General features: G+C 32.8%; 1 protein-coding gene across 1 annotated transcript; it reads left to right on the top strand.

Annotated features, from left to right (window-relative positions):
- The first annotated feature begins 4,764 nt into the window (after positions 1–4,764).
- LOC115698491 (proteasome subunit beta type-6) lies at positions 4,765–7,136 on the top strand. Its single transcript, XM_061109724.1, has 8 exons — positions 4,765–5,104; positions 5,201–5,277; positions 5,446–5,501; positions 5,589–5,661; positions 5,786–5,897; positions 6,382–6,455; positions 6,660–6,734; positions 6,827–7,136. Exons 1-8 carry the CDS (start codon positions 4,996–4,998, stop codon positions 6,959–6,961), a joined length of 711 nt encoding a protein of 236 aa, XP_060965707.1. The 5' UTR covers positions 4,765–4,995; the 3' UTR covers positions 6,962–7,136.
- The last annotated feature ends 7,644 nt before the right edge of the window (positions 7,137–14,780 follow it).

Genomic DNA, 14,780 nt, shown 5'->3' with positions numbered 1-14,780 from the left:
CAAGAATTTAATTTGATGGGGACTAAGAAATAGTAGTTATACATAGTAAGTTTTGTGCAAATAGTTGCATATTAATTTTATAGTGAAATAACATATGCAAGTAGCAAAACTATAATAAAACTACAAAACAACTGTATGCAAGTACAAATAGTTTCTTTATAGTTGCATTATCGTTTTATGATAGTTTATATATTATGCAAGAATTTAATTTGATGGGGACTAAGAAATAGTAGTTATACATAGTAAGTTTTGTGCAAATAGTTGCATATTAATTTTATAGTCAAATAACATATGCAAGTAGCAAAACTATAATAAAACTACAAAACAACTGTATACAAACTAAAATACAGGAAAAACTCTTTGAACATCAACATCCATGATAAATCTCATTGTTACCCATTGATGATATAAAAATGGACAGGAAACAACTAGATAAAAAACATATTAGAAGGTGTAAAATTTCAAATATGGGAGAAAACCAAAAAGAAACCGAAAACAAACCTCGGTTCGAACATCAGCACCAACATTAGCTTTTTTCCCAGAAACGTTGACAATGAAATCTCTGCATTATTTGTTGAGCAAACATACATAAGAAGCACAATGATTTCCTAAGATTGTGCCTAAAACCAGTGAAAATATTTTTCATTTCTCAGAACACTTTCCTTGACTTCGACTATTCTTTATTATTTGATTTTGTCTTCAGGTATTAGCTTTTGTTGTCTATACTCTTTCTGGCTTTATTCTCTACACAGTCGCTCCATATGTTATCAAGGTCCGTTTCTTCGTAAGAATATATAAGAAACTAGCTTTACAATTAAAAATTAAAAAAAAAAAGAAAAGAAGAATTGTTATGGAAAAAAATTTAAAATTAAAAACTAAAATAAAATTAAAAATTAAAAATTAAAAATTGAAATAAAATTAAAAATAAAAAGAAAAGAAGAAAAAAAGAGAGTGAAATGATGGATTGATTGATAGAAGTCAATCCTAGACCCCTGACGTGTAAGCAACAATATATAAGAAACTAGTTTTACAATTAAAAATTAAAAATAAAAAGAAAAGAAGAATTGTTATGGAAAAAAATTAAAAATTAAAAACTGAAATAAAATTAAAAATTAAAAATTAAAAACTGAAATAAAATTAAAAATAAAAAGAAAAGAAGAAAAAAAGAGAGTGAAATGATGGATTGATTGATAGGGAAATGAAAAGAAAATGAAAAAAGAGAAGGAAGGGAGTAGGATTTGATTGATGATAGATGGGGAAAGCACACGTGTATGTGCATGGAATGATGACTAAGTGGTATTTGTGTAATAAAACCAACATTGTAAGTAAAAAAGTTGATATAGGCGTGTAGGAGTATTTTGGTAATAAATTGTGCAAAAGTGATTTTTCATGTAAAAATTTCTATTTATTACTCACACTCAAATAAACAAATATCTTTTTGTCTTGTGCATGTACATAAGTTTAAGAATTAAGACCTAATATTTTTCTTATGTCTAGGAATTTTCACATATTAAATTACCTTTGGAAGTATTCCAAAAGTTTCACAATTATTAACAATTATTATTGGAATAATTACATAAGACACAATTTTTGGTAAAATATTTATATTTTTGCGTTCAAAAAAGATTTTTTTTTTTTTTTACATTTTTACAGTTTTCCAAAAAATAACACGAAAACAACATAAAATTAACAAGAAAATTACATAAAAGTAATATGAAAATAACAACAAAAAATAACATACAGATAACAAAAAATCAACAATAAATTAACAAGATTACAACATAAAAAGACTGTATTTTTTGTTAATAAAATCAAAAAAATCGTAAAAATGTTTAAAATTCCGTAAAACCATATTTTTGTAATTTTTTTTGTTGTTTTTATGTTTTTGTGAAATAATCTCATTATTATATTTACGAATATCTCATATTATAAATACAATTTTTGATTACAACTTAATCAAACTCAATTGTTAAATCATTACATACTTCAATATCCATTATTTGTAACCATCAAGTGGTAGAGCGGTCCTTATCAAAAGTGTAGCTGGTTCAATACCTGTTTATGCTATGTCAACAAGGAAAATTCCTTTGGCAATCTGTAGAGAAATGGATGCTCTGGTGAGAAAATATTGGTGGCTAGGAAATTTGGATAAAAATAGATTCTTGGCTACTAAATCCTGGGACTACTTACCAAAAAGTTCTGGAGGATTGGGATTTAGGCGATTTGAAGACATGAACAGAGCCTTGTTGGCAAAACTCTGTTAGTATCTTGCAAAGGGGGAACATAAACCTTGGGTAAACTGCCTCTTAAAGAAATATTGCAACAAAGATAGCTTTTGGGCTATTAAACAAAAAGGAAGTGATTCATTTATGTGGAAGAACTTGGTGGAAACAAAGAATATTTTATACAATGGTTCTTGCACTCTTGCTAGCAGTGGAGAGTCCATTGATATTTGGTGTCAACCATGGATCCCGTGGCTTAGTTTAAGTCAATTCAAGAATCTAATGGCGAGAATCAAAGAGACTAATCAACACCTGAAGTCTGTGGTTGATATCTCCATCGGTAATGAGTGGAATGAGGGAGCGATTATCTCTATGTTTGGGGAGATAGAGGGTAGAAAAATCATGACTATTCCTAGGTTGCCAGCCTCGAGTGGAGATACTTTGATTTGGAAGTAAAAAAAAAGTGGAGAATTCTCAGTGAAAGCAGCGTATGTGGAGGACCAACAACATAGGTTCGGAGATAAAACTGACTTATGGAAATGGATTTGGAATTCTAAAATACATCCAAGAATTGCTCTGATGTTGTGGAGAGTGCTCAATAATGCCCTTCCTCTCAAATCCAATCTCCATTTCCTTAGTGATAAAGCTTGTCCTTTCTGCCATGATTTTGAGGAAACAAACAACCACTTGTTCAAAGAATGCACCTTTGCCCGTGGGATCTGGTTTGCGGGTCCTGAGCCTTGGATGATACACTCAATCCCGGGAGCGAACATGGCCTAGGTATTGGAAAATCTAATCTCAGCTTCAGAAAATTCAAGAAATCATATGTTGGTCTATGCTGGCTGTGTATTCTCTCTTATTTGGCAGCAAAGAAACTTTGTTAGAATACATGGGAAAGCTGAAAACATAAATGTTTTGGTGCATAAGTTATCTTCAAGTTTTAAAGAATTCTGGGATACAGAGACTAAGACAACCTCAACTTACATCATGCAACGAGGTATTATTAGCCCATGCCGTTATGTGATTATGACAAATGCATCCTGGTGTGAAGGAGAGGCTGGTCTAGGTGCTGTTCTTATTGACACTGAGTCAGGCATTTGGTTTCAGTCCTCTTGTCATAGCAAGGCGGGCTCAGCCATGGAAGCGGAAGCCTCTACCTTATTGATGGCCCTACAACATGCTACACAGAGTGGTTGGGAGAAAATTCATGTCCTTTCGGATGCTAAGGTGGTGGTCGAAGCTTTTGCAACAAAAAAATGCCCACTGGATTGGAGTTTTCTGAATGTTTCTTTAGTTATTTTAGACATAATTAAGTTATTTAAGACATGTAGTTTCTTTCATATTAGTCGCACAAGTAATGGTTTTGTTGATGAGTTAGCAAAGAGAGCTAGATTGTCTAGCCAAAACGCTGGCTTGGTGCAAGGGGAGGGAATCCTCCCTGTGATTCCCGACTATCTTTCCGTTATTTAATGAACTTGTCGTTCTTTAAAAAAGAAAAGTGGTTATAAGGGGTATGGGAGGGTATAAGGGGTATGGGAGGGTGTGTGTGTGAGATCTAGGGATTAAATCTCAGATTATGCAATCTAAGGTATGTATAAACGCTTCAATAAAAAAGCAGGCTTTATAATCTATTCATAGGAACAAGAAAGAGAAAGAAAATAATTTTTTACAAAAATACTGGATTTTGGATGAAAGTTTACAATTTTACTGTCACAGATAATTTTTTACAAAAATATTGTCTTTTTATAAAACAACCGTAAAACAACAAACAGAATAATTAAAACAACAGTGGAACAACTAAAAAACAATTGTGAAAATTTAACACAATACACAGTATAAAACTTACACAATATTTTTAAAAAAAATTCTGCTCCACAGTTAAAAGGTAGAAAAGTTGAAAAAAATTTCAGTATGTGGTGTAAAAATCCCACAAAAAAAGGTAAATTTGTAATATATAAAAAATGTAAGGGATAAGTTGAGAAATACCTTTTTTGTATCCATTAATCAAAAATACCCTCGTATTATATTTCACTAAAATCTACCAACTTTTATGAGTGGGTTGCCTAATATACCCTTGCCATCCACTTAACTGTAGCACATGATTTACATTAATCTAAGGGGTATAATGGGGACATCATCTATAAAAGTGAGTATATCTAAAAGAATATAGAAATGAAGGTAAAAATTGAAACAAATAAAGTAAAGTGGGTATAATGCAATTTCCACAAAAATGCAATGTAATAAAGAAAATGAATAATTACATAAGGTACTATTTTTTGTAAAAAAATTACATTTTTACGTTAATTTTTTTTAACATTTTTACAGCTTTCTATAAAAAAAATACGAAAACAACATAAAAGTAACATGAAAATAACATCAAAACAACAACAAAGAATAACATACAAATAACAAAATATCAACAACAAATTAACAAGAGTACAATATAAAAAATCGTATTTTCTGTAAATAAAATCAAAAAAATCGTAAAAATGTTTGAAATTCGGTGAAACCGTATTTTTATAATTTTTATTGTTTTTGTGTATTTGTGAAATAATCCCTAAAGAAAAGCCCATTTGTAATGGCAAGGCAAGAGTGGATGTATGGGCTTTTTTATGTGTAGGTTAGGTCCATAAAGTGTGGCCCAAACAGAAAAGAGAGAATTGTTGCTCAAGCCAAAACCATCAGACCTTCCTTACTTCCTTTCTCTCTCGTCTCAATTCAATTCCCTCAAATCAAAATCAAAATCAAAATCAATTTCAAAATCAAATCAAGAATGGATTTGAAGGTTGATCTGGATGCTCCACACTCCATGGGCACCACCATCATTGGTGTTACTTACAACGGCGGCGTTGTTCTCGGAGCTGATTCAAGAACTAGCACTGGTATAACCCTAACCCTAATCCCAATCCCAATCCTCATTTTTTTTCTTCAGTAGAAGGAATTGATTTCATTTCTCTACTGTTCTGTTCTGTGTATAGGAGTTTATGTTGCTAATCGCGCATCGGACAAGATTACTCAGCTTACTGATAATGTCTACGTTTGTCGCTCCGGATCGGTATTAATTCATTCATTTCTTTTACTGTGTTTGTTTATCCCTTCAAAATCCAACTAATACAGTCTCAAATTCCAGTTTTTCTCATCAAAAACATTTTCTTTACTCAATCAAAATCTTTCTTCTTGTTGAGATTACATATAATAATAACATTTATGGATTATTATGCAGGCTGCTGATTCTCAGATTGTTTCGGACTATGTGCGTTACTTTCTTCATCAGCACACGTGAGTTAATTATATATACATAGACATTTACACATGTATATATGTGCTTATTTGTTCTTAAATAATGCATTTTTTTTTCATAAACAGGATACAGCTAGGCCAACCTGCAACTGTCAAAGTTGCTGCCAATCTCATCAGGCTTTTGTCTTACAATAACAAGGTTGGTTGGTTAGGATTTTAGCCTTTTCCTCTGTCCAAATATTGAAACAACCTTTCTTTTGCTTAAGAAATATTGAAATTGCCCCTTCATTAGCTTTGTACCCTCTGTTCTGTAAATATTGCAGGATATGTTACAAACTGGTATGATTGTTGGTGGATGGGACAAGTATGAAGGTGGAAAGATCTACGGAGTTCCTCTTGGTGGAACCATAGTCGAGCAGCCATTCTCGATTGGTGGTATGTTATTCTTCTCGTCTAAATTTCCCTCTCAATTTTTAACCTCTTACTTAACTCTACTGCTATATTTTCATTCATAATTGGTTGACACACCACACCTCTGTTAATAGTTATTTAAACTAGAAAACCTCTTTGCATAAATTTTGGGTAGCTTCTCCAAGCCAGTGATAGGCCTCCACTTACTATTGTCTATGCTATATAAAAGAGGACTAGGAAGGCTAAGGATGGGGTGGCAGCAGATAATTAAATTTAAATCTGCTTTAAACTTCTGTTATGTGGGAATTTATTGGGTAGTAGTAGTACTGAGGTGTATGATAAGCCTCATGAGTATTAGCAATAAGTAATAGTTTGTTTCTATGTGAAAAGGTGTCTAGCATTTTAATTGAACTCTTTGTGAATACCTGGGATTCCTATCAATACAATTCCAATTTCCATCTCAGCTTGTTCTTTCGCTTATTTTGCTGCTGAATATTAATTTGTCCAGGATCTGGCTCCAGTTATTTGTACGGATTCTTTGACCAAGCGTGGAAAGAAGGAATGACCAAAGAGGAGGCTGAGGTATGTATTATTCTACCAGTATACAAAAGCTCGAAGCAACAAGTCCTTTTTAATGGATTTCGGTGTTAATGGTCTCCTGGTTTTCTAGGAACCTTGTCCATTTGCTAGAATTTATGATTGCCATTGCTAATTCCTAAACGGTTGTCAATAGAATAGAACCGATTTTTAATTTTCTAATATCTATTTTATTCTCTGTGGTTATAGAAACTAGTGGTGAAGGCAGTTTCCCTTGCCATTGCTCGTGACGGTGCAAGTGGAGGTGTTGTTCGTACTGTCATCGTAAGAGTTTCCTGCAAAACACACTGATTTCAAGTAAAAGGAGAGAATTAAATGTGGCAACATAGATAGCTTACAAATTTTTGGTTTTGCAGATTAATTCCGAGGGAGTGACAAGAAACTTCTACCCGGGAGACCAACTTCCACTCTGGCACGAGGAGTTAGAGTCCCACAATTCGTTACTAGACATATTGAACTCTGCGAGTCCAGAGCCAATGAGCATACAATGATGAGTCCAGAGCCAATGAGCATACAATGATGATGAGCTTTCTATCGTTTGTTACTGTTTAATTACCTCTTCGAACTCTTGTGCAAGGCTTTGTGTACTTTAAAGTTTAAACTAAACTTTAGAACAAATATTTCATCTCACCTCTAAATTAATTTTTATAATTGTGATTTTGATTATGTCTGTTGCTTCGTTTTAAGCTACACTTTCTTCTTCTAAATTCTTACAGTTCTTCTGTATGGGGGTTTGAATAGACTTTTCTTTTCATACGAAAAAGATAAAAAATAATAACAAATTCTAACTGAATTAATTTGCATGGTGTTATGTTGAGAGCTTATCTAAAGCTTTATAAATTCTTTCATTGAAAAGTCCTAAAGCTCATAGAAAAGTTCAAACTATAAGAATGACATAATTGGCATAGTTTTAAAAGAATACCATTTCCTACAACATTTTTGTAAAGAAAATGGCGGTGATGGTGGTTGCTCTTGGGAATGGTGGTGGTTGGTTCTCCGGGGTTGCTCCGGTAGTGGAAATTTTGGCAAATGATGGTGGTGGTGGCTGGTAGAAAGAGAGGAGGAAATGATGAGAAGGCGAAGATAATGAGGGGTATTTTTGGTAAAAGAGGAAACAGTAGCATGTAAAGAGTGAAATTTCTAAATGTGTATATAAATATACACATGTTGTATATCACATGCTTAATGCATATATTATGAAAATAGACATATCTCAATATATGAAAACATATATATTAATAATATATGACTATTGTTTAAAGGGATTATTCTACAAATATACAAAAATAACAAAAAAGTTTACAAAATTACGGTTTCACGAAATTTTAAACATTTTTTACGATTTTTTTTTGATTTTATTTACAGAAAATAGTCTTTTTATGTTTTATTTTTGTTCATTTATTGTTAATATTTTGTTATTTGTATGTTATTTTTTGTTGTTTATTGATGTTATTTAGAAGTTATTTTCCTGTAATTTTCTTGTTGTTATTTATGTAAAACTGAAAAATGTAAAAAAAAAAAAATTTTAAAACGTAAAATATAATTTTTTTTATAAAAAATAGTACCTTATGTAATTATCCCTTATTTAAATAGGATCGTAAAAGACCATATTGCTTGTGGTCTCATACTTTTGTCTTGTTTGTAGGCCCTCTCTCTCTCTCTCTCTCTCTCTCTCTCTCTCTCTCTCTCTCTCTCTCTCTCTCTCTCTCTCTCTCTCTCTCTCTCTCTTTTGGAGCCTTGGTCAGCTCTCACTCTTGTACATATGTGCTTTGATTTCCAGGGCAAAAGGATTAACAACCGAAGAAGCACAAAGGGTAGGAAAGTATTTGAAGACCTCTTCGGTTAGAATATCTTCTATGTAGTACACCAGGTTGAATGTTAACTTGGACGCTCGCAATGAGAGCTTAGGTCAATTTGGACACTCGCCAGGTGTTTTGATTTCCAGATGTTTTAGTTTGCTCCTCGAGAACAATCTATTTTTAACATATCAAATGTATATATTTATATGTATAAAAAATAAAAAGAAAATTTACAAGAGATAATGATTAAATTCTGTGGGTCTTAAATGTTAAATTTAGTTAAAATGGCCCCCTTATACAAAAATTGAAAATATTCTTCTTTTCAGGGTAAATTTTAACAAGTTTTTTCCTTACTCTTACAATCGTTAATGTTCCGTTAAAATCTCACCCTACACATCTCAAAAAATCGTGAAATTTCACGGGGGACGAAGCCAAGATCGTTGTTCATCACTTTTCTAATGGAACGGTTGAGATAAAAAGTAGTTTTCATGCACTAACAGTCATTTAAATCGAAATAGTGAAAATCTCACATTTTTGATAGTGGTACCCCTTTGTGATATGTGGCCCGAACCCATCTCGAAATATTTTTTGCCACTAGTCTCAATGAATTTGTGCAATTAAGACGTGAATATGAAGATTTGTTTCGTGTTAAATTTGGTTAAAATGACCCCCTAATTCAAAAACAAAAAATATTCTTCTTTTCAGAGTAAATTTTAACAAGTTTTTTCACTACTCTTACACTGGTTAGTGTTCTGTAAAAATCTCACCCTGCACATCTAAAAAAAATTGTGAAATTTCATGTGGACAAAGCAAAGACCGATGTTCATCACTTTTCAATTTGAAGCGTTGAGAGAAAAAGTAAGTTTCAAGCACTAACAATCATTTTAATCGAAATAGTGAAAATCTTACATTTCTGATAGCGGTACCCCTTTGTGAAATGTGGCCCGGACCCATCTCAGAATATTTTTTGCCACTAGTCACAATAAATTCTTGCTACTAAGGCGTGAATATGAAGATTGATTCGCATTAATTTTGGTTAAAATGGCCCCCTCATACAAAAGTTGAAAATATTCTTCTTTTTAGGGTAAATTTTAACAAGTTTTTTCCTTACTCTTACACTCGTTAGTGTTCGGTTAAAATATCACCATACACATCTTAAAAAATCGTGGAATTTCATGAGGACGAAGCGAAGACCGTTTTTTATTACTTTTCTAATGGATGCGTTGAGAGAAAAAGTAGTTTTCATGCACTAAGAATCATTTAAATTGAAATAGTGAAAATCTCACATTTTTGATAGTGGTACCCCTTTGTGAAATGTGGCCCAGACCCATCTTGGAATATTTTTTATCACTAGTAACAATGAATTTGTGCTACTAAGATGTGAATATGAAGATTGGTTTCTGGTTAAATTTGGTTAAAATTTTCCCTAATTCAAAAATTGAAAATATTCTTCTTTTCAAGGTAAATTTTAACAAGTTTTTTCGTTACTATTACACTCGTCATTGTTCTGTTGAAACATCACCCTACACATCTCAAAAAATTGTGAAATTTCATGGGGACAAAGCCAAGACCGTGGTGCATCACTTTTCTATTGGAAGCGTTGAGAGAAAAAGTTATATTCATGCACTAACAATAATTTTAATTGAAATAATGAAAATCTGACATTTCTGAGAGTGGTACCCCTTTGTGAAATGTGGCCCGAACCCATATCAGAATATTTTTTACCACTAGTCACAAGGAATTTGTACTACTAAGACGTGAATATATATATTAGTTTCGCATTAAATTTTGTTAAACTTGTCCCCTAATTCAAAAACTGAAAATATTCATCTTTTTAAGGTAAATTTTAAGAAGTTTTTTTCCTTATTCTTACACTGTTTAGTGTTCTGTAAAAATCTCACCCTACACATCTCAAAAAATCGTGACATTTCACGTGGACGAAGCCAAGACCGTTGTGCATCACTTTTCTATTGGAAACATTGAGAGAAAAAGTAATTTTCATGCACTAACAATAAATTTAATCGAAATAGTGAAAATCTCACATTTCTGATAGTAGTAACCCTTTGTGAAATGTTGCCCAGACTAATATCGGAATATGTTTTGCCACTAGTCATAATGAATTCGTGCTACTAAGACGTGAATATGAAGATTAATTCGTGTTAAATTTCGTTAAATGGCATCCTAATTCAAAAATTGTCAATATTATTCTTTTTGGGTAAATTTTAACAAGTTTTTTTGTTACTCTTACACTTGTCAGTGTTCTGTTATAAATCTCACCCTACACATCTCAAAAAATTGTGAAATTTCACGGGGACGAAGCCAAAAACCGTTATACATCACTTTTCTAATGGATTCATTGAGAGAAAAATTAGTTTTCATGCACTAACAGTCATTTAAATCAATATAGTGAAAATCTCAAATTTCTGATAGTGGTACGCCTTTGTGAAATGTGACCTGGACCCATTTCGAGATATTTTTTTCCACCAGTCACAATGAATTCGTGCTGCTAAGACGTGAATATGAAGATTGATTCGCGTTAAATTTGCTTAAAATGGCCCCCTAATATAAAAGTTGAAAATACTCTGACACTCGTTAATGTTCTGTTAAAATCTCACCCTACATATCTCAAAAAAACGTGAAATTTCACAAAAGACAATGCCAAGACCTTTGTTCATCACTTTTCTAATGGACCAGTTGAGAGAAAAAGTAGTTTTCATGCACTAACAGTCATTTAAATCGAAATAGGGAAAATCTCACATTTTTGATATTGGAACCCCTTTGTGATATGTGGCCCGAACCCATCTCGAAATATTTTTGCCACTAGTCACAATGAATTTGTGCTATTAAGACGTGAATATAAAGATTTATTTCGTGTTAAATTTGGTTAAAATGGCCCTCTTTCAAAAACTTATAATATTCTTCTTTTCAGAGTAAATTTTGACAAGTTTATTCACTACTCTTACACTGGTTAGTGTTTTGTAAAAATCTCACCCTACACATCTCAAAAAATTTTGAAATTTCATGTGGACAAAGCCAAGATCGATTTTCATCACTTTTCAATTTGAAGCCTTGAGAGAAAAAGTAAGTTTTAAGCACTAACAATTATTTTAATCAAAATAGTGAAAATCTCACATTTTTGATAGTGGTACCCCTTTGTGAAATGTGACCCGGACCCATCTCGGAATATTTTTTGCCACAAGTCACAATAAATTCGTGCTACTAAGACGTGAATATGAAGATTAATTTGCATTAAATTTGGTTAAAATATCCCCCTAATATAAAAGTTGAAAAAATTCTTCTTTTTAGGGTAAATTTTAACAAGTTTTTTCCTTACTCTTACACTCGTTAGTGTTCTGTTAAAATATCACCCTACACATCTCAAAAAATTTGTAGAATTTCACGAGGACGAAGCCAAGACCGCTGTTCATCACTTTTCTAAATGACGCGTTGAGAGAAAAAGCAGTTTTCATTCACTAACAATAATTTAAATTGAAATAGTGAAAATCTCACATTTCTGATAGTAGTACCCCTTTGTGAAATGTGGCCCGGACCAATCTCGGAATTTTTTTTGCCACTAGTCACAACGAATTTGTACTACTAAGACATGAATATGAAGATTGTTTTTGGGTTAAAATTTGTTCAAATGGGCCCCTAATTGAAAATATTCTTCTTTTTAGGAGAAATTTTAATAAGTTTTTTCGTTACTCTTGCACTCGTTAATATTGTGTTAAAATCTCAACCTACACATCTCCAAAAATCATGAAATTTCACGGGGGCCAAGCCAAGACCGTTGTGCATCACTTTTCTCTTGGACACGTTGAGAGAAAAATTAGTTTTCTTGCACTAACGATCATTTTAATCGAAATAGTGAAAATCTCACATTTCTGATAGTGGTACCCCTTTGTGAAATGTGGCCCGGACCAATCTCGGAATTTTTTTCGCCACTAGTCACAACGAATTTGTACTACTAAGACATGAATATGAAGATTGGTTTTGGGTTAAAATTTGTTGAAATGGGCCCCTAATTGAAAATATTCTTCTTTTTAGGAGAAATTTTAACAAGTTTTTTCATTACTCTTGCACTCGTTAATATTGTGTTAAAATCTCACCCTACACATCTCAAAAAATAATGAAATTTCACAAAGACCAAGCCAAGACCGTTGTGCATCACATTTCTCTTGGACACGTTGAGAGAAAAATTAGTTTTCTTGCACTAACGATCATTTTAATCGAAATAGTGAAAATCTCACATTTCTGATAGTGGTACCCCTTTGTGAAATGTGGCCCGGACAAATCTCGGAATTTTTTTTGCCACTAGTCACAACGAATTTGTACTACTAAGACATGAATATGAAGATTGTTTTTGGGTTAAAATTTGTTGAAATGGGCCCCTAATTGAAAATATTCTTCTTGCTAGGAGAAATTTTAACAAGTTTTTTCATTACTCTTACACTCGTTATCTATTTGTTAAAATCTCAACCTACACATCTCCAAAACTCATGAAATTTCTCGGGGGCCAAGCCAAGACGATTGTGTATCACTTTTCTCTTGGACACGTTGAGAGAAAAATTAGTTTTCTTGCACTAACGATCATTTTAATCGAAATAGTGAAAATCTCACATTTCTGATAGTGGTACCCCTTTGTGAAATGTGGCCCGGACCAATCTCGGAATTTTTTTCGCCACTAGTCACAACGAATTTGTACTACTAAGACATGAATATGAAGATTTGTTTTGGGTTAAAATTTGTTGAAATGGCCCCCTAATTGAAAATATTCTTCTTTTCAGGGGAAATTTTAACAAGTTTTTTCCTTACTCTTACACTCGTTAGTTATCTGTTAAAATCTCAACCTACACATCTCCAAAGATCATGAAATTTCACGGCGGCCAAGCCAAGACCGTTGTGAATCACTTTTCTCTTGGACACATTGAGAGAAAAATTAGTTTTCTTGCACTAACGATCATTTGAATCGAAATAGTGAAAATCTCACATTTCTGATAATGGTACCCCTTTGTGAAATGTGTCCCGGACCAATCTCGGATTTTTTTCACCACTAGTCACAACGAATTTGTACTACTAAGACATGAATATGAAGATTGTTTTTGGGTTAAAATTTGTTGAAATGAGCCCCTAATTGAAAATATTCTTCTTTTTAGGAGAAATTTTAACAAGTTTTTTCATTACTCTTACACTCGTTAATATTGTGTTAAAATCTCCACCTACACATCTCCAAAAATCATGAAATTTCACGGGGGCCAAGCCAAGACCGTTGTGCATCACTTTTCTCTTGGAGACGTTGAGAGAAAAATTAGTTTTCTTGCACTAACGATCATTTTAATCGAAATAGTGAAAATCTCACATTTCTGATAGTGGTACCCCTTAGTGAAATGTGGCCCGGACCAATCTCGAAATATTTTTTGCCACTAGTCACAAAAAATTTGTACTACTAAGACATGAATATGAAGATTTGTTTTGGGTTAAAATTTGTGGAAATGGACCCGTAATTGAAAATATTCTTCTTTTCAGGGGAAATTTTAACAAGTTTTTTCCTTACTCTTACACACGTTAGTTTTCTGTTAAAATCTCATCTACACATCTCAAAAAATTATGAAATTTCAAGGGGACCAAGCCAAGACCGTTGTGCATCACTTTTCTCTTGTACATGTTGAGAGAAAAATTAGTTTTCTTGCACTAACAATCATTTTAATCGAAATAGTGAAAATCTCACATTTCTAATAGTGGTACCCCTTTGTGAAATGTGGCCCGGACCAATCTCGGAATTTTTTTTGCCACTAGTCACAACGAATTTGTACTACTAAGACATGAATATGAAGATTGTTTTTGGGTTAAAATTTGTTGAAATGGGCCCCTAATTGAAAATATTCTTCTTGCTAGGAGAAATTTTAACAAGTTTTTTCATTACTCTTACACTCGTTATCTATTTGTTAAAATCTCAACCTACACATCTCCAAAACTCATGAAATTTCTCGGGGGCCAAGCCAAGACGATTGTGCATCACTTTTCTCTTGGACACGTTGAGAGAAAAATTAGTTTTCTTGCACTAACGATCATTTTATTCGAAATAGTGGAAATCTCACATTTCTGATAGTGGTACCCCTTTGTGAAATGTGGCCCGGACCAATCTCGGAATTTCTTTCGCCACTAGTCACAACGAATTTGTACTACTAAGACATGAATATGAAGATTTGTTTTGGGTTAAAATTTGTTGAAATGGGCCCCTAATTGAAAATATTCTTCTTTTTAGGAGAAATTTTAACAAGTTTTTTCATTACTCTTGCACTCGTTAATATTGTGTTAAAATCTCAACCTACACATCTCCAAAAATCATGAAATTTCACGGGGGCCAAGCCAAGACCGTTGTGAATCACTTTTCTCTTGGACACGTTGAGAGAAAAATTAGTTTTCTTGCACTAACGATCATTTTAATCGAAATAGTGAAAATCTCACATTTCTAATAGTGGTACCCCTTTGTGAAATGTGGCCCGGACCA

Source organism: Cannabis sativa, chromosome 2, assembly GCF_029168945.1.
Source record: "Cannabis sativa cultivar Pink pepper isolate KNU-18-1 chromosome 2, ASM2916894v1, whole genome shotgun sequence".
NCBI classification, from domain to species: Eukaryota; Viridiplantae; Streptophyta; class Magnoliopsida; order Rosales; family Cannabaceae; genus Cannabis; species Cannabis sativa.
The sequence above is the reverse complement of the archived record's forward strand: the minus strand, read 5'-3'. Positions and strand labels throughout refer to the sequence as shown.

Excerpts from the sequence above, each read along its gene's own strand:
- LOC115698491 (XM_061109724.1), top strand. The coding sequence starts at position 4,996 with ATGGATTTGAAGGTTGATCTGGATGCTCCACACTCCATGGGCACCACC. Across the intron at positions 5,502-5,588 it reads TACTTTCTTCATCAGCACAC|GATACAGCTAGGCCAACCTG; the intron begins GTGAGTTAATTA and ends TTTCATAAACAG. Across the intron at positions 5,662-5,785 it reads TTTTGTCTTACAATAACAAG|GATATGTTACAAACTGGTAT; the intron begins GTTGGTTGGTTA and ends TAAATATTGCAG.